Source organism: Mobula birostris, chromosome 1 (genome assembly GCF_030028105.1).
Source record: "Mobula birostris isolate sMobBir1 chromosome 1, sMobBir1.hap1, whole genome shotgun sequence".
NCBI lineage: Eukaryota > Metazoa > Chordata > Chondrichthyes > Myliobatiformes > Myliobatidae > Mobula > Mobula birostris.
The window spans coordinates 100,196,726-100,216,916 of record NC_092370.1 but is presented as its reverse complement, the minus strand read 5'-3'; the positions used below and the strand labels follow the sequence as shown (position 1 = coordinate 100,216,916).

At 43.8% G+C, this 20,191-nt stretch overlaps 1 protein-coding gene across 1 annotated transcript in view; it reads right to left on the bottom strand.

Moving 5' to 3' along the window:
* The window catches only part of LOC140189568 (1-phosphatidylinositol 4,5-bisphosphate phosphodiesterase delta-1-like), a 42,309-nt gene that overhangs the window by 15,094 nt on the left and 7,024 nt on the right, over positions 1 to 20,191 (bottom strand). Inside the window, exons 2-8 of the mRNA XM_072246130.1 lie at positions 18,691 to 18,855; positions 14,144 to 14,360; positions 13,508 to 13,637; positions 11,091 to 11,319; positions 8,801 to 9,002; positions 6,234 to 6,378; positions 352 to 492 (exon numbers count right to left, since the gene is read on the bottom strand). Of these exons, the coding sequence (XP_072102231.1) occupies positions 352 to 492; positions 6,234 to 6,378; positions 8,801 to 9,002; positions 11,091 to 11,319; positions 13,508 to 13,637; positions 14,144 to 14,360; positions 18,691 to 18,855 (1,229 nt within the window). The remainder of the gene's footprint in view (positions 1 to 351; positions 493 to 6,233; positions 6,379 to 8,800; positions 9,003 to 11,090; positions 11,320 to 13,507; positions 13,638 to 14,143; positions 14,361 to 18,690; positions 18,856 to 20,191) is intronic.

Below are 20,191 nucleotides of genomic sequence, written 5' to 3'. Positions count from 1 at the left end.
GGCATCACGGCCTCTCGCCACACCGTTACTGAATCCACCCATTCTCCCACCCTGTTAAATGTTTCCTTCTTCAGATTGACTTCTCATCTCGGGAGCAATCAGTAATATTTCTGCATCATTGCGGTGTTGGTGGGCTGTGCTCCACCTTCAATAGCTCAGGCAAATGTGTCTGACAGACACTGTCCTGGGCAGAGCTCTAATGTACATCCACAGGACTCCCAATCGGACACAACACGGTCTTGGTGGATGGGGAGATAGCAGATGTCACAAGGTTCGCAGAAATGGTGCTCATCAGCTGGGCACGGTCTGGTTTGTGCCTGTTGTTTGAATAAAGCCTACTCCGCTCCTTACCTCAGGTGAGGGCATCGTCCCAATGAAGGGCTTGTAGAGTAGCTTGTCCCCCAGGATAGATTCCATGACCTGCACCATGACCTTCTCCTGTTCTAAGCTGCAGTGGCTCCTCAGCAACAGGATGAAGGGGTAAGGAGTGACCTGGAATCAAACACCACATCATGATGGCATAGAGACCATGCTTCTGTCTACAGCAAGGGGACAATAATGAAGCACTCTGCTTCACAGGTGACGTCCATAGAATTCCTCCTTGTTCATGGGGACCCAGGCCTCGAGTGTGCCCACTGGTGGGAAGCAACTCTGTGGTATTGGTATTGGTTTATTATTGTCACATGGACCAAGATACAGTGAAAGGTTTGTTTTGCATATTACTCATACAGCTTAAATCATTACACAGTACACTGAAACAGAACAATGTATAAAAAAAATGCAGAATAAGGTGAGTGATATTGATTGAGTGGATAACCAGAGGGCAGAAATGGCCAATGCAAGGGGACGTTATTTGAAGGTGATTGGAGGAAAATACTGCATGGGGGTATGTTAGAGGGAAACATTTTTTTTTTTTTTTTTTTTTTTTTTTTTTTTTTACACAGACAGTTGCGAGTGCATGGAAGGCATTGCCAGGAGTGCCAAATTAACTGATTAGCCTTATTTGTCACATCGACATCACAACATCAAAATACACAGTGAAATGTGTCATTTGTATCAATATAGCATGTCCTCAACTTACCAACCTATTAATCTGTACATTGTTAGAATGTGGGAGGAAACTCAGCACCCACAGGAAATTTGTTGTTTTATTCTTGTGCCAGCTGTATCGTGTCAAGATGGTGCCAGCGTACAACACTTACTCAGTCAACATCTTTCATACAACGAAACGGCTTATTTAACTTTTTTGATGCCTGTTTCTCATTTTAAACATCTAGAGCCTTCGATTTAGTTTGGAGATTAGCTGAGAGATCTGGCACTTTGCAGCCATTGAGAATAATCCAGGGAATGAGTGTGAACTCAAACTTGAATCTCGAGACCACAAAGTGAAGAATCTTCGAGACTGGTCACAAGCTGAAGTTCGACTACAGTTCACTGATGAAAGCATCCATTATTTGTTGATTAAAGCATCAAGGAAGATTAAAACATCAAGGAGAATGCAGAAGGCAAGCAAGGGTTTGGGATCCTTCTGCCGGAGAAGGAGCCTGTGTGGCCGATCGCTCTGTTTTCAAGCAATCAATGACAAAGCAGTGTCTGGATTCCAGAGGTGTGAGGATTCAAAGCAATATGATTTGGTATTTCATATGTCCCTTTATCTGAAGGAACGACGTGTATGTGTTCACAACAGCTGATACCTGGAATAGATGGAGCATCTTATGGTCAAAGCTCAACTCATTCTCCCATGCTCTAGGGAAAAAAATTCTAACCTACTCAACATTTCTGTATTAGTCATGATATGGAGTTAAGGTGATCGTTACTTGATTGGCAGTCATATTAAGTGACAGAGCAGGTTCAAGTAGCTGAGTGGTGCACTTTCTGCCGAATCTGTATACTCCTATTTAAGTTCCAATTGACACAGCCTGTGGAGTCTACCTCTGCAGACTGTTGTAGAATCATCCAGCACCATCGCGGGAACTGCCTTCCCATGATCGACGACATCTTCAAGAGGTAGTAAACTCAATAAAATGACATCCATCAGTAATGGCTCTCACCCTCTAGGACGTCCCCTCTTCTCATTCCTGCTGTCAGGGAGGACGTACAGGAGCCTGTCGACCATACTTAATGATTCAAAGCAGCTTCTTCCACTTCACCTTCAAATCTCTGAATAGTCCATGAACCCATGAACAACCATTTTATTTTGTACTCTTTATTTATATCATAGTTTATCATTTTTTAATGTCTTTATACATTGTACTGCTGCTGCAAAGCACTGTATTTCACAACATCAAACTTATGAGTAATGTAGTGCTTAGTTTAACGCTTTGCAACATCAGCAATCACAATTGGGGTTCAATTCTTGCTGCTGTTTGGAAAGGAGTTTTCACGTTCGCCACATGATCATGTGGGTGTCCTCCAGATGGTCCACGTTCTTTCCGCATTCCCAATATGTGCGGGTCAGGGTTTGAAGTTGTGGGCAATCTATGTTGGTGCCAGAAGAATGATTAAACCCTCAGGCTGCACCAGCACATCATCGGACTGCGTTGGTCACTGTCACAAAGCATCGCATTTCACTGTATCTTTCGATGTACATGTGACAAATAAACCTAATCTGTAATCTTTTAATTTTACCTATATTAAGCTTGATTCTGATTTTATCATCCATGGTTACAAAAGCATTATTGAATGATTAAAGTACTGCTAATACTGTATTTCTCTTTCATGAGGAATAAATCATGTAATGACAGTTCAGTTTGATGTTCATGGTGTACAAATTATTGGAATCAGTTCTGAGGAACATTCTAAACTTCTAATTGCAAAGGGCACTTCGTATCCTCTTGAAATCTGAAATGGCTGCCACAAGGGGGCACAGGTTTAAAGTGTTTGGGATTAGGTATAGAGGAGATGTCGGGGTAAGTTTTTTTACGCAGAGAGTGGTGAGTGCGTGGAATAGGCTGCCGGCAACGCTGGTGGAGGCGGTTATGATAGGGTCCTTTAAGAGACTTTTGGATAGGTACATGCAGCTTAGAAAAATAGAGGGCTATGGGTAACCCTAGTAATTTCTAAGGCAGGAACATGTTCCGCCCAACTTTGTGGGCCAAAGGGCCAGTGTTGTGCTGTAGGTTTTCTATGTTTCTATCTAGGGCCAGACAGTGTGGATTTGTCACAGGTAGTGTGTTGCTTTTGAGGAGATAATAAGGTTTCTAAAGCCATTGAATTTTATGGGGTCAATGAGGACTATGTCAAGCTCCTACTGATAGTCATAGTCATACTTTATTGATCCCAGGGGAAATTGGTTAAGATCCCGGGGGAAAGCTTCTTGACAGGGTCTTATGAGACAGGCTGTTTAGAAAGATAGGTCTAAGTGATCTGAGAGAGAGTAACAAAACTGGCTGAGTTACAGGCAGGTGGGATGGGTGACAGGGAGGCTATTACTTTTGGCATAATTCCATTCAGGGTATTAATGTATTAGAGAGGGAATGCAATGTAGATGTTTGCAGATGACACAAAAATTGGCCATGTGGTTAACACTGACCTCAGAATCAGAATCAGGTTTATTATCACAAACATATGATGAGAAACTTGTGGTTCTTTTGGCAGCAGTGCAGTGCAAGACCTTAAAACTTATGAGGTCACAATAAATAAACAGAGACATACATACATAATAGATAAATGACCAGTCAGATAGAAAGAGAGATAGTGCAAAAGAGGAATAGTGAGGGGATTCAGAGTACATTCTGATGGGACGTGGGAGGAAACTGTTTCTTAATCACTGAATGTGTGTCATCAGACCCCTGTACATCCTCACTGATGTTAGAAATGAGAAGAGGATATGCCCTGTACGGTCAGGGTCCTTAGTAATGGATGTGGACTTCTTGAGACACCGGTTCTTGATGATGTCCTTGATGACATGGAGGCATGTGACTGTGATAATGTGATTAAGTTTGTGAGGATGTAGACAAGACTGAGAAGAAAGCTGTCTGTAATAAGGGAACAGGCCCTGTGTGCTCGGGGTCCTTAGGAATGGATGCAGCTTTCTTGACACACTGGCTCTTGGTTGTCCTTGATGGTATAGAGGTTTGTGCTTGTGATGGAACTAGCTGAATCTAAAACCCGCTGCAGCCCCTCGTGAACCTCCATACCTGACTGTGATGCTCTCCTGTCAGAATACTGTTCACGATACAGGGGATGACACACATGATCCAACCAGTTGTCAAGTGGCAAATGGAATTTAATCTGGAGTAGTATGTGGGTGAAGGTGGTGTGTGGCACACTCGTCTTCATTGGCCAAGGCAATGAAAACAAGAGTTGGGACTTTGTACCTCATTCCTACAAAATGTAGGTTCGACCTCACTTGGAGCAGTGTGCACTCCCATTCACCATGCGACAGTAAGGATATGATTAAGTTTGTGAGAATGTAGACAAGATTAATTAGAAAGCTGTCTGGAATGGAGGGCTTGAGTAACATTGAACGATGTTGGGACTGTTTTCCTTGGAGTGAAGGAGTCTGAGAGATGATGTTACAGAGGTTTATGAAAGTATCAGAGGCACAGATAGGGGAGTCAGTCATTCACTTTCCAGGAGAGGGCAGTCAAAACAAAGAGGGCATTGGTTTAAGATGAGAAGGAAGAATTTAAAGTGGACATGAGTGGTACGTTTCTTGCACAGAGGGTGGTGGGAAAATGGCATGTGCTGCCAGAGGAAGTGGGTGAGGTGGGTACAATTACAAACATAGGGCAAGTCGGGACATAATTTGGAAATATTTAGAGGGATATTGGCCTAATGCAGCCACATGGGATCATCTTGGACAGGCATTTTGGTCAGTGTGAACCAGTTGGGCAGAAGGGCCTATTTCTGTGGTGTATAATGCTACGGATACAGTATGTAACCAAAGACTTATGTAAATTTCTACAGAAGTACCGTGGACAGCATTCTAATAGGTTGCATTGCTGTCTGCAATGTAGCAGCCACCGTGCAGAATCAGAAAAAGCTGCAGAAAGTTGTAAACTCAGCCAGCTCTATCATGGGCACTAGCCTCCCAAGCATCGAGCACATCTTCAGAAGGCGATGCCTCAAAAATGCAGCATCCATCATCAAGGAACCCCATCATCCAAGACATACCCTCTTCTCTTTGCTACTATCATTGAGAAGGTACTGGAGCCTGAAGACACAAATTCAACTTTTCCCCCTCCACCAACAGATTTCTGAATGGACAATTAACCCATGAACATTACCTCACTCTTTTTTCATATATTATATAGATTACAATTCTCATTGTAATTTATCTTTTTTATAATGTACTGCTGCTGGAAAACAACAAATTTCATGACAGCTGACAGTGATATTAGCCCCAATTCTGATTAAAATAAGGTGTAAGGTAATAGATTTGGGGATGGACAAGCACATTTCCCATCTGTAGAATTAATGCCAAATGTGAAAGATCGGTGACAGTCTCATTACCCAATGGCCCGACCCTCACTGTCACTGCCAAACACACTTTCCAACTTACAGGGAAACCGTGTCTACAACACAAGAATGAGAAAATCTGCAAATGCTAGAAATCCAAGCAACACAAAATGCTGAAGAAACTTAACAGGCCAGGCAGCATCTACAGAAAAGAGCAAACAGTCGGAGTCGACAGAATCTCCCGGTGGCCAACCATTTCAATTCTACTTCCAATTCCCATTCCGACATGTCAATCGAAGGCCGCCTCTAATGCCGCACTCAGGCTGGAGAAGCAACACCTTATATTCCATCTGGGTAACCTCCAACCTGATGGCCTGAATGTATATTTCTCGAGCTTCCGGTCATTGCTCCACTCCACCTTCACAATTCCCGCGTTCCCTTTTCGCTCCCTCACCTGATTTCCTTACTTCTACGTCACCATCCTCTGGTGCTCCTCCCCCTTCCCTTTCTTCCACAGTCCTCTATCCTCCCCAGTCAGATTTCCCCTTCTCCAGCCTTTTGTCTCTTTCACCCATCTGCTTCCCAGCTTCTTACTTCATCTCTGCACCTCTCCCAGTTTCATCCATCACCTCCCACCTTGTACTTCCTCCCCTCCCCCCACCATCTTGCTCTCACTTCTCATCTTTTCTCCCCCAGTACTGATGAAAGGTCTCGGGCTGAAACGTTGACTATTTACTCCTTTCCATGGATGCTGCCTAGCCTGATGCGTTCCTCCAGCATCTTGTTTGTGTTTCTACAACACAAGCTTTGCATGGAGTATGTCAGCTTACCGTAAAGGCATAATTATTTATGACTTCCATGACGTCCCGTAAGAGGACTTCTGAGGTGAGGGCGAAGCCGTGATAAGTGACAGGCTCACCGTTCCATCCATTCCAGCATTCCATTTCCATCCAGCGGCAGCCTTTATTCAGTTCACTGATGATGAGAGAGGATAAAACATACAATACAAATACAGTACAGGCCCTTCACCAACCTTTTAATTTACTCCAAGATCAGACTAACCCTTCCCTCTCACATAGCCCTCCAATTTTATTTCATTCATGTGCCTATCTAAGAGTGACTTAAATGTTGCTAATGTATCTGCCTCTGCACAATGCCTGGAAGTCATTCTGACATTTCCCCCGCCCTGACCTATACTTTCCTCCAATGACCTTAAAATTGTGACCCGTCATATTTATGCCCTGGGAAAAGTCTCTGGTTGACCACTCTATCTGTGCCGCTTATCAGGGTCCCAGAACAGATCCCTGCAGAACATCATCGGTCACTGATCTCCAAGCAGTTTACGATCCAACTACGACCAGCCTCTGTGTTTTTTGGGCAATCCACAGCTGAATCCAAAAAGCCAAATGTCCCTGGATCCCATGCCTCTTGACCTTCGGAGTCCACCATGGGGAACTGAATCAAACCGAATAAACTTTGCAATGGCACAGTTAAAGAGTTATACTGTGCAGAAACAGGCCATTTGGTCCAAACGGTCCACGTTAGTCAACATTGCAATCTAACCTCGTCTCATTTGCCATCGTTTGATCCATATCCCCATAAATCTTTCCTATCTGTGAGTCTTTAAATGTGATTAATGTCCTGTGTCTACTTCAAACACTTCCTTTGGCAGCTTGTTCCATATACTGATAACTCTGAGAAAATTTTGCCCCTTGGGTTCATATGAAGTTTCTGGCCCCTCACCTTAAAACTATGTACTCGAGTTCTTGATTTCTCAACCCTAGAGAAAAGACTGTGCGCATTCACCCTAACTACACTCTTCGTGATTTTACACATTTCGGCAGGAACACCCTTCAGTTTCCTGTGTTCCAAGGAAAAAAGCCCCAGCTTGTCCAACCTGTAACTCAGGCTCTTGAGTCCAGAAAACATCATTGTGAATCTCCTCTGCATTCTTTCCAATTTAATTTATCTCTGAATATTGTTTTACATGCTGTATGTAATATGTGTACTGTGTTTTGCACCTTGGTTCCAGAGGAACATTGTTTAATTTATCTAATCTATATGCATGATTGAATGAAAGTAAAACTAAACTTGAAATTAAGCCCAAACTTTCAGGTAACCATGTATCTCTACTCCAAGGTCTTTCTGTTCTATAATACTCTCCAGGGTCCTGCCATCAACTGGAAAGGTACGATTATGGTTTGACTTCGCAAGAAAGCAGTATCTTGCATTCATCTGAATTAAACTCCATTTGCCATTCCTCAGACTACATACCCAGCTGTTTAAGATCCCTTTGTAAATCCTGATAATCATTTTCACTGTCTATGATACCAGTAATCTTGGCAATGACCATAGCCACAGGATTTTCACTATGCCAGGCCCGCAATGATCATACACCATAGAGCAGTCAGACTATAAGATACAGGAGCAGAATTAAGCCAGTTATTTCATTAAGTCTGCTCCATCATGGCTGATTTATTAACCCTCTCAATTTCATTTGGATGCCTTCTTCCTGAAATCTTTGATATCCATACTAATCAAGAATCTGTCAACCTCCACTGTAAATGTGCTGAATGATTTGGCCTCCACGGCTGTCTGTGGCAATGAACTCTACAGATTCACCAATCCCAGCTGAAGAAATTCCTCCTCATCTCTGTTCTAAAGAGATACCTTTCCATTCTTGGGCTCTTGCCACTGGTCCTAACTCTCGCACTGTAGGAAGTATCCTCTACACATTCACTCTATCCAGATTATTTAATATCCAGTCAGTTCAATGAGATTGACCTCCACCCTACTTCTCTCTTATCCTTCTCAATCCCATTAAGTACAGTCCCAAAGACATCAAACAATTTTCATACTTTAGGACTTTTGTCCTGGGATTGTTCCGGCAAATCTCCTCTGTACTAGCACATCTTTCCTTGGGAATGGAGCCTAAAAGCGCAAGGAATTTGTATGTTTTCCCCATGGCTGCATGGGTTCCTCCTGACACACCGGTTTCCTCCCACAGTCCCGAGACAAACCATTATTAGGATAATTGGTCATTGTAAATTGTCCTGTGATTAGGTGACTGTTTACTAGGTGGGCAGTTGGACAGCGTGACTCGTTGGGCCAGTTGGGCCTGTTCCGAGCTGTATCTCAAAATAAAACAAAAAAGAAATACAATTGCTCACAATATCCCAAATGAGATCTGACAAACACTTCACAGACTCAGCTGTACATCCTTGCCTTTATATCCCAGTCCTCTTGAAATGTACTAAGACCCTTTCTGTAGCTCCCTTGAGAAATCCTAGGCTGCATTCTCCATCCCCCACCCTTTCGCATCAGCCAAAAACAGACTTAAAAAGACCTTTGCTGCCCATTTAATCCCAAGCCCCCTTCTGCAATATGGTGCCAGTACCTAATGAAGGTCTCGGTTATACTGGAACCGTCCAGCGGATTTCTGAGCAGGTAGGTGTTGTGAGAAGAAGAAATGTAGTATTGATCGAGTGGCTTTGTCATGTTTTGGTAAACCTTGTCGTGTTCTTGGTTGAAAATGTCCCCTCTCGGTGACATCAGGAAGAACAGAAATCCATCCTTGGTCATGAAGAAATGACGCTTCGCTAACAAAAGAACACACTGCTATTAATGCCATTCATGTATTACCTGCACTGTAATTAGGGTTATGATTTCTTAAGATTAGCTTTATTTTTCACATGTGTATCGAAATACGTAGGTGCGGTGAAATGTGTTATTTTCAGTTAATGACCGGCATAATCTGAGAATGTGCTGAGGGCAGCCCAGAAGTTTGTCCATGCTTCTGGCACCAACAAAACATGCTCATAACTTACTAACCCACACCCACCCGTGCTTGAAATGTGCAAGGACCTGGAGAAAAAGCACGTGGGCACAGAGAAGACGTATAAATTACAGTCAGTGATGAGGTTTGAACCTACATCGGTGACCGCTGGCACTGTAAAATGATTGCAATCCAGAAATTTGGTGTTGAAGAAAGGTAGATTCATGGACAAGCTTTTCTTCTCCTTGGAAGGTACTGCTTTCCCATTCATCGCTGAAAAACCAGACAAGAGTCTTTGACTGCAGCCTTAGAGATGTAGCTGCCATCTGGAAGACCAACAAGGAGTTTGAAGTCTGGCTTACCAATGTGGATAAATCAGGCTAAGCTGCCAGGATGTCATACTTCCCCGAATCTACTGCCCCTTGCTGGTATAAGGGAAACTCATGAAAACAGCTGAGGCTCTTGAAAGAATGACCCGTGGCTATCTTCGAAAATAGCTAGGCCTCCATCGTCGCCTGTGCAGATTTGCTCTGTACAGGGAGGTGAATAAACTATAGCAGCCTGGACAAGGAGTTCATTGTTGCCTGCACAGGAGAATTGCTGCTGTACAGAGATTCCAGCGACCAGATTTTATCAGCAGGCACTGATGTTTGGACAGCCAGGAAATAGAAGGCCAAAGATGCAGTGAAGATGGTTGAGTCACACCTGAGGCGCTGGGATCTGGTAGGGACAGTGGTGTCCGGTCAGGCAGGGTGGGACAATTTCCCTGCAACCCACTTCAACAGAGATCAGGGTAGGGACAGATGCAGAATGGTACAGGAAGACTTGCGAGCAGCTATCAAAGAAGTGCATACCAACAGGATGGTAGGTATGGGGCAACAGTGAGCTTGGATATGGTGGGAGGGTGCGCTGATACGGAAGATCTCCTGGTCCAACATCTGGCAGGCAGGTTCCCTGCACGTTGTTCTTTTCCAGATTGTGTAAAATTTCTTGCCAAGTCTCAGTCAACCTTTATGCCTGGGGCAAAAGTGAGGCAGCATCATGTCTTCTCTGCCCTGGCAGAGGGACCCTGGATCACATCCTCAGCAGCTGCCAAAAAGCCTTGCGACAAGGACGCTACTGCTGGTGCCATAACCAGCAGAATTGAGAATAAATGTGATCGAAGTGACTTTGACTATTGAATGATTGCTAGTGCCAGATGGGATGTTTTGAGCATTTCAGAAACTGCAGATCTCCTGCAATTTTCATGCACAACAGTTTCAGGAGTTTACAGATAATGATGTAAAACAAAGAAAACTCCAGTCAGCAGCAGTTCTGTGGGCGGAAATGCCTTGTCAATGAGAGAGGTTAGAGGAGAATGTCGAGAGTAGTTCAAGCTATCAGGAGAGGGACAGAAACGCAACTAACCATGTGTTAAAACAGCGATATGCAGAAAAGCATTTCCGTATGCACAACACATTGAATCATGAAGTGGATAGACTACACCACACACTACTGCCCTCTACTGTGCCTATTGTCTTGTTTATTATTTATTGTAATGCCTGCACTGTCTTGTGCACTTTATGCAGTCCTGGGTAGGTCTGTAGTCTAGTGTAGTTTTTTGTGTTGTTTTACGTAGTTCAGTGTAGTTTTTGTATTGTTTCATGTAGCACCATGGTCCTGAAAAACATTGTCTCGTTTTTACTGTGTACTGTACCAGCAGTTATGGTCAAAATGACAATGAAAAGTGACTCGACTTGACTTGACTACAATAGCAGAAGACCACGAACGTACACTCTGTTGTTACTTCATTAGATACCAGAGGTATCTAATAAAGTGGCCACTTGAGTATATGTTCTGAGGTGACAGGTCATGTGATTAAACATCCCTAAAGTGTAGGCAACACAACTTCAAGGTGAGGGATGTGGCTTACCTTCCTCGTTTAATTCATACACCTGGATGAGATGTGATGCACTCTCCTGCGTCACACTCTCCCTTTGTTCCTTCCATAGGAACTCCTGGAGTTTTCCCACGCTGATCAGCTGCTCCTTGTTGCAGTAGAAATCAAAGATGGTGGTGATCTCCTTGCGGTCCGTGAGCATGTGATAAAACTCTTTAATCTCCCTGCCACAGATGGTACCGTCTTTCGCCTTGTCACATTTCTGAGGGTGGAAGAAAGGACCAGAGACAGTTACGATGAAAGAACGGCCAAAATTGTATTGCTACTGAATCTGTGCTGCCTTCACCCCAGTGAAAACAGTTCACCTCATTCAACCACTTTGCCAGAGAGTGCTGGGCCCTTTTATAAGAAAGTGTGCGCTAGCATTGGAGAGGGTCCAGAGGAGGCTCATGGAAATCATCCTGGGAAAGAAAGCCTCACTGCATAAGGAACAATTGAAGACTCTGGACTGGCACTCACTGGAGTTTCTAACAATGAGGTTGGGGGGTGGTGGGGTGGCAGGGGGAATCTCATTGAAATCTACCACATATTCCAAGGCCCAGACAGAGTGGATGTGAAGGTGATGCTTCCTTTCGTGTTAGAGTCTGAGACCAGGAGGTACAGCCTAAGAATAGAAGGATGTCCCTTTACAGGTGTTGAGGGGTGATTCATTTAGCCAGAGGCTGGTGACACTATGGAATTTATTGTGACAAATGGCTGTGGAGGGCAAGTCAATGGCTATATTTAAAGCAGTGGTTGATAGGTTCTTGATTAGTAGGGGATTGAAGGTTATAAAGAGGAAGCAAGAGAGTGCAGTTGAGAGGGATAATAAATCAGCCATGATGGAATGGCAGAGGAGACTGAATGTCCTAATTTGCTCCGATGTCTTATACTCTTTTGAATTTATGGTTAGTGGAGCAACACAGAGAAAATGTCGCAGGAACTGAGCAGGTCAGACAGCATTCATGAAGAGAAGTAAACAGTCTGCTTTATGGGCTAAGATCCTTCACCAGGACTGGAAAGGAAGGGAGCAGAAGCGAGAATATGAAGGCATAGGAGGCTGGTAGGAGAAGCTGGCAGGCTGTAGGTGAGACCAGATGAGGGGGAAGATGACTGGGTGGGGAGGTGAAGATGAAGTAAAAAGCTGGGAGATGATTGGTGGAAGAGCTGAAAGGCTGAAGGAGGAGGATTCTAATAGGAAACGAGAGTGGACCATGAAAGAATGAGGAGGAGGAGGAGGGGAACGAGAGGAAAGTCATGAGCAGGTGGGAGCAAAGGGGGTGAGAGTGGAACCATGAAGAGGAATGGAGAAAGATTGAAGGGGAAAGGGGGAGAAAACACCATAAAGAAGAAAAATCTAATGTTCAGTAACATTACCCTTTCACCTCAGCTGCTCCAGCAAAAAAAGCTCCAGTCTATCTAAGACTCAAGTTCTCTGGTCCCAGCAGTACATGTTCTGCAGTTTTCCAGCTTAATGACATCATTGATGCCTGTCACTGGTGGGTAAAGGAGAAGGAAGGTGCCGTGACATGCAGACTAGGGAGGCCTGGCTGTTAGTACAAAAATCTGACAGGCCTGGAACATCCAGTTGCGGGGAGAGATAGATGGGACAACACAGTAGCGTAGTGGTTAGTGTAAGTACAGGGTTCAATTCCTAACACAGTCTGTCAAGAGTTTCTACATTCTTCCCATGATTGTGTGGTTTTCCTCTGTGCTCTGGTTTCCTCTCACATCCCAAGACATGTGGGTTAGGTTTAGTGAGTTGTGGGCATGCTACGTTGATGCTGACACATGAACTCAGTTGCGGGATGCTCCCAATGCAGTATCAGATTGTGCTGGTTGTTGACACAAATGACACATTTTACTGTATGTTTTGATGTACATATGACAAATAAGGGTAACTATAAGGGTTCTCATTGTGATCGCATGCATTTCCCCAGGTGATCCAGTTTACTCCCACATTCCAAAAAAAGCAAGGTGACCCTTGCACACTGAGCCCAGTACATAGACGGGCTGTGTCCATCTCCGAAACAAGGTACTGTATTTCACTGTATGCTTCGATGCACACGTGACAAATAAAGCTTATCTGTCTTTTAGGCACCGCAGTAGGGTAGCGGTTAAAGTGACACTATTACACTCCAGTGGAGTTCAGAGATCAATTCGACACCATCTGTACAATTCTCCCTGTGACTGCACGTCTTAACTCTGAGTGCTCCCATCTCCCTCTCACAGACCAAAGACGTACCAGTTAGTTGGTTCATTGGTCATTGTAAATTGTCCTGTAATTAGGCTGGGGTTAAATAGGAGTGTTGTTGGGCAGTGCACCTGAAGGTCCAGAAGTGCCTATTCCGCACTGTATCTCTCAATAACAATAATTAAATTAATTAAATCATGAAGATACAGTAGTGTACCTTGAACAGATCCATTGCATGCATACTATCCACTTCTATATTCATCATATGCATAAACTGCTTCACTTCTTCCAGCGTGATTTTGGCATTCTTATCAATATTGGCCTTCTGCAGGTAAAGTTGGAACAATCTGCGAAGTGATGCAAGGAAACAACTCAAGCAGTGGGGTACAGCCCCATCCAAACCCAAGCAATGGGGTACAATCCCATCCAAACCCAAACAGTGGGCTACAGTCCCATCCAAACCCAAACAGTGGGGTACAGTCCCATCCAATCCCAAACAGTGGGGTACAGTCCCATCCAATCCCAAACAGTGGGGTACAGTCCCATGAGAGTCACACATAGCGATGCACACATAGATCACAGACACACTCATGCAAAGACATATACACACACACACACACAGATACACAAACACAAGGCTGATGTCAGTGACAATAAACATGATTCTGATTATGTGCTCTCATACCTATAGGCTTATGTACTTCTAAGTCAGGTTCCGTGACTTGGAGGTGAAGTAGTTCCCACGTGCCTGCTAACATTGACTTCTACACGGGGGTGGACTTAGGTGCCAATGTCAAAGAAGACAATGGATGAAATGGTACCCTCCCTTTCTGACATACTTAGCAAAGGATACTGGTCCAGCTGCTCTCTCCGTTTCATGCTGGAGTTTCTGATCTTCAGTTTTGTAAGGCCATTAACCCAGTGCTGGGCCTCCTCAGTGCTGTTGGCCACCAGGTCCAGTTTAGTGTTCCTCTCCTTAAGGAGGATGGAGAAGCTGCAATCTGTGCACTTCTCCAATATCACCTCTGACCAGTGGCCTGCCCTCACCTCTTGGATGTCAGCGATGGAGACTGGAGGGGATTGGGGAGTGGGTGGGTTAGAACAGCAACAGAGATCAGAACAAAATACTCAGATTCAGATTAATAAACACAAGAGATTCTGCAGATGCTGGAAATCCATATTAGCACACAGAAAATGCTGGATGGACTGAGCAGGTCAGGCAGCATCGGTCCAGAAAAATAAACAGTCAATGTATCAGATTTTCCGAAATTGGCCTGAGTCCTGATGAAGTGTCTCAGCTCAGAACGTCAACTCTTTATCTTCTCCAGAGAGCAGCCTAACCTGTAGATTCAGATTTATTTATTACGTGTACATCAAAACACACAGAATCCTCAAAGATCACCCTCAATCCAGACATGCACACTTCTCCTCTCTCCCATCGAAATAAAAAAGCTTGAAAACACATATCCCCAGGCTCAAGAACAGCTTCTATCCCATGGACACAGTTCTCTTTGCCTTATTTCAGGAAGGATGTGGCAGTTTCAGGAAGAGTGCAGATGAGATTTACCCAGATGCTGACTGGACTGGTGGGCATGTCTATGAACACAGGTTGAGCACACTATGGCTGAAATGAGTGCAGTTGATATTAGGAAAGAGAAGGTACATGGAAAACTGGAAGGCCTGAGGTACATAAGACAAATGCACCAGGATAGACAAAGGAGAATCAATGGATGTTTTTTTACTTGGATTTGCATTGACAACATGTCACACACGAAGCTGCTTAAGAAGAGCCCATGGTATAAGTTGCATGGACAGAAGATTGCCTGCGTAATGTGAGGCAAACAGTGGAAATAAAGGGGGCCTGTTCTGTTTGGCTGTTGATAACATGTTGTGTTCTGCACACGTTGTATATCAATAATTTGGATGACGAACTTGATCACTTTGTGGCCAGGTTTTCAGATGATGATACAAAGATAGGTGGAGGTGCAGGTAATATTGAGGAAGCAGGGTCTACAGAGAGATTTAGACAGATGAGGAGAACGGGCAAAGAAGTGGCAGATGGAATATAATTTAGGGACGTGTATGTCATGCAATTTGGTCATAGGAATAAAGGCATAAGACTATTTTCCAAATGGGAAGAAAATTAAAGATTCAGAAGTGCAAAGGGATTGGATGTCCTTGTTCAGGATTCCCTGAAGGTTAACTTGCAGGTTAAGTTGGTGGCATGGAAGGCAAACGCAATATTAGCATTCATTTCGAGAGGACAAGAATATGAGCAGGATGTAATGCTGAGGCTTAAACAGACATTGGTCAAATTGCACCAGTATTGTGAACAGTTTTGGGCCCCTTATCTTCAAAAAGATGTGTGGTATTGGAGAGCATCCAGAAGTTGTTCATGAGAATGAGTCCTGAAATGAAAGGATGAACAGATGAGGAGAGTTTGCTGTCTCTGGGCCTGTAACTGTTGGAGTTTCAAAGAACGAGGGGAGCTCTCATTTAAACCTAATGAATATTGAAAGTCCTATATAGAGTGCATGTGGAGTGGATGTTTCCTGTAGCGGAGGACACTAGTACCAGAGGGTACAGTCTCAGAATAGAGGGATATCCATTTCAAACAGAGATGAGGAGTGATTTCTTTAGCCAGAGAGTGGTGAATCTGTGGAGTTCATTGTCATGGATGGCTGTGGAGGTCTTCCTTGTCTCCATGTAGATCAAGTGGATAGCCAGAGATTTTTCCCCCCCCAGAGTGAAAATGGCTATTATAAGGAGGCATAATGTTAAAGTGATCGGAGCAAAGTACAGGGTGGATAGCAGATGATGGATTTTTCTTTTCTTTCTTTCTTTCTTGTTTTTTTATACACAGAGTGTGGTGACTGCATGGAACACATTGCTAGGCATGGTGGTAGAGGTAGATACATAAGGGACCTTTGAGAGATTTCTTCTACCTATGACCTCCAAGCTTCTTAGTTCAAACACCTTCCCAAAACCACAACCTTTCCTCTCACCTGGTTCACTGATCAGGTTGTATTTTTCCCCTCCCCGACCCTCTCGTGATGGCTTCTGCTGCCTTCCTTTCCAGTCCTGATGAAGGGTCTTGGCCCAAAACATTGACAGTTTATATCCTTTCATAGATGCTGCCTGAGTTCTTCTGGCATATTGTGTGTGGTACTCTCAACAGATTCACCTTAACTCCCCCAAGATTCTACTCCTTGCAGAAGACATGAAAACTCGAAGAATATAAGGACAGGCTCAAGAAAAGCTTCTAACCTGCTATTACAAGACTCCCAAGCAGACCTCTCATCAAATTGTCCTCCTTTCTCTCCCCCACTTTTTTATTTAGTTGTCTTCCTCTCTTTTCCTTTTGGTCCGAAACATTAACTACTTATTTTTCTGGATGCTGACATAACACCTGAAGCATCCAGCAGGCAGCACCAACATCTCCAAGAGCAATGATGCCATCTGTCTGGATGGTGATGCTCACCCTAACTCACTGGGACTGATTAAGTGGCGTTCAAGGCTGGTGGCTGCATGTATTAGTTCCTCAATCATGATACTTAATCTGCTTGTTAGAATCAACTGCTAAGGTTAGTCAATCTCTGTGGAATCGTTTCTGCGTGTTGGTACTGAAAAAAGACTTACCTGGGATCTAGCCTGTGGAAACACCCCTTTTGTTTTGTGGACTGTCTGCATCATTTTCTCCTGAACCCTGAATCTTGTGAGACAGTCTATCTGAAGCCTTTATTGTGTATTCTTTGTGAACTCTTAAATTGCCTGTGTATTTTTGTTGGAATCTGAACAAGTGAATGTGGCAGGACAGTTGTACTGAGAACTTCTCACTGTTGAAGTAAAGTCTGAAGTCATTTGAGTCAGTGTCTGTGTACAATTGTACTTTGACCCACCTATATCTTTTCTGCTGACTGATCCAGAGTTGTGTATGTGTTGCTGTAGATGTCCAGCATCTGCAGAGTTTCTTGTGTTCATGCAGTAAAATTATTCTTTTGATCTTTCAACCCATCTGACTTGATTTGATGCAAAATGACAGATTTCACTGTCTGTCTCGATGCACATGTCACAAATACACTCACTGGCCACTTTATTAGGTACCTCCTGTGCTGAGTACAGGTTTGTGGTCTTCTGCTGCCATTGTCTGCCCACTTCAACGTTTGGCATGTTGTGCTTTCAGAGACATTCTTCTTCCAACCACTTGTACCACATGGCTACTTAACTTAGGTCCAACTTCCAGGCAGCTTGATCCAGATTGGACTTCGTTCTCTGGCCTCTCTCATTAACAAAACATTCTGCCCACAGAAATGAGACTCACTAGATGTTCTTTAGTTTTGTGTTTTTTTTTGAACCATCTGTAAATACTAGATGATCAGCCATAATCACAGTGAATGGCAGTGCTGGCTCGAAGGGCCGAATGGCCTACTCCTGCTCCTATTGTCTCGAGAGCATTGTGCATGAAAATACCAGCATGACTGGCTGATTAGATATTTGCCTTAATGAGCAGGTGTACCTAATGTGCCAGTGATTATATTCTACATTCTGTAGTGATTTTGCTTTTACTACCTCAATGTATTTTTGCTTCAAAGTAATGTGTGTCCAGCTGTCAAAGTCAAAATTGAGTTTATTGTCTTGTGTGCAAGTACATGTTTGCACAGGGCATTGAAAAACTGACTTCCAGCAACATATATGGCTCATAGCATCAGATAAGCACCATTCACAAGAAATTAAATTTATAGACAATATCTTCAAGAATGAACACCATTAGAAAATGACGTGATCAAAGCAAAACCAAGTTTTACACTTCATCTCATTACATGTGACAATAACAAACCAATATTAAATAGAGGGAGGAAGTTAAAGCTCCCAGGGCAAACACGTGTGTTCACAGGGAGAACGTACAAGCTCCACACAGACAGCACAAAGGACAAGGGGCATCACTCTTGCGTGGCAGTTACCAGGACGCTATGACAGCTCAGGTCGTCAGAGTTCACATTTCAATTTTGGCACCGTCTGCAAGGGGCTTTTTCATACTCCCTGTGATCAAGTGGGTTTCCTCCGCAGTCCGAAGTCGTACAATTTAGTAGTATAATTAGTAATTGAGTATTGTCCTGCCATTGGGATCATGTTAAGTAGGCGAGTTGTTGGACCAGAAAGGTCTGTTCTGTGTTGTATCTCAAAATTAAATGAATTAAATTTTATTTCATTCTGCTGTTTCTGCCCAGATCAGAGCTGCCTTCAGGCAGCAAATCTACTGGCTCCAACATGGTGTCATACCATCAATCAAGGTCTCATCACTGGCATTGTTGGCCCCTTGGACAAATATTTTTGTAAACTTTCTACCAACACTCTCACTGTCCTGTCCCACCATCCCTCTAAGACTTGAACAACACTCACAAATTTGGTTCCTGGCTCTCTTGAAGATTTTCTGAGAGTCATACCACACCGTCTGACAGTCCTCCTGGAGCCTGTAATAACGGAACTTCATCCAAAAATGAGACTTAATTTTCAGCAGACGGCTCCCTTTGAGCATGACTTCAAGATCTTCTTCGTTGAAGTCTTCTGAGGAAAACAGAGAGGACACATCAGTCAGAGAGACGCCAGAAAGGCAGAAAGGAAGTGAAGGCTAAGAAGGTAATGAAGGAAAAGAGGGAGCGAGGGAGGAATGGGATAGGTAACTGGAGAATGCCTAGAGCAGGGAAAAGGTGTTAATGTTCAGGAGAGAGCAAAAAATAAGATATGATACTAATCCACAACACAGGCCCTTGTTATGTGACAGAACCCATGGAAATCATGCAGCCCAGACAGTGAACCTGGCTGAATTTCTAAAGATCTCTGCTCATCAACCATATGGAGTATTTACTGTTATCTTTAACTTTTCGCTACAGCAGTCTGAGGTACCCATCTGCCTCAAGCAGATATTGATCATACTGGTACCCAAGGAGATTCAGGTAACCTGCTTCAATGATGATCATTCAGTAGCATTTATATCCAATCCAATCTACCAACCATCACAACAGATTACAGCAGATGTTATTTCATTGACTCTTCACTCAGCCCTAGAACATCTGCACAGGGAAGATGCACACAGCAGGACACTCTTCATTGATTACAGTTCAGTAGTCAATGCTATCATTGCATCAAACCTAATCAATAAACTCCAAGACCCTGACTTCAATACCTCTTTGCAAATGGGTCCTCAATTTCCTCACTTATTGACGCCAGTCACCAGACTGACAACATCTCTTCCACAATCACCATCAACACAGGTGCACCACAAGGCAGTGTGCTTAACCCCATACTCTACTTGCTTTATACTTGAGACTGTGAGGCTAAAGATAACTCCAATGGTATATTAAGACCATAAGACAAAGGAGCAGAAGTCGGCCATTCGGCCCGAGTGTGCTCCGCCATTTTATCATGAGCTGATCCATTCTCCCATTTAGTCCCACTCCCCCGCCTTCTCACCATAACCTTTGATGCCCTGGCTACTCAGATACCTATCAATCTCTGCCTTAAATACACCCAATGACTTGGCCTCCACTGCTGCCCGTAGCAACAAATTCCATAGATTCACCACCCTCTGACTAAAAAAATTTCTTCGCATTTCTGTTCTGAATGGGCGCCCTTCAATCCTTAAGTCATGCCCTCTCGTACTAGACTCCCCCATCATGGGAAAAATCTTTGCCACATCCACTCTGTCCATGCCTTTCAACATTCGAAATCTTTCTATGAGGTCTCCCCTCATTCTTCTAAACTCCAAGGAATACAGTCCAAGAGCGGGCAAACGTTCCTCATATGTTAACCGTCTCATTCCCGGAATCATTCTTGTGAATCTTCTCTGCACCCTCTCCAACGTCAGTACATCCTTTCTTAAATAAGGAGACCAAAACTGCCC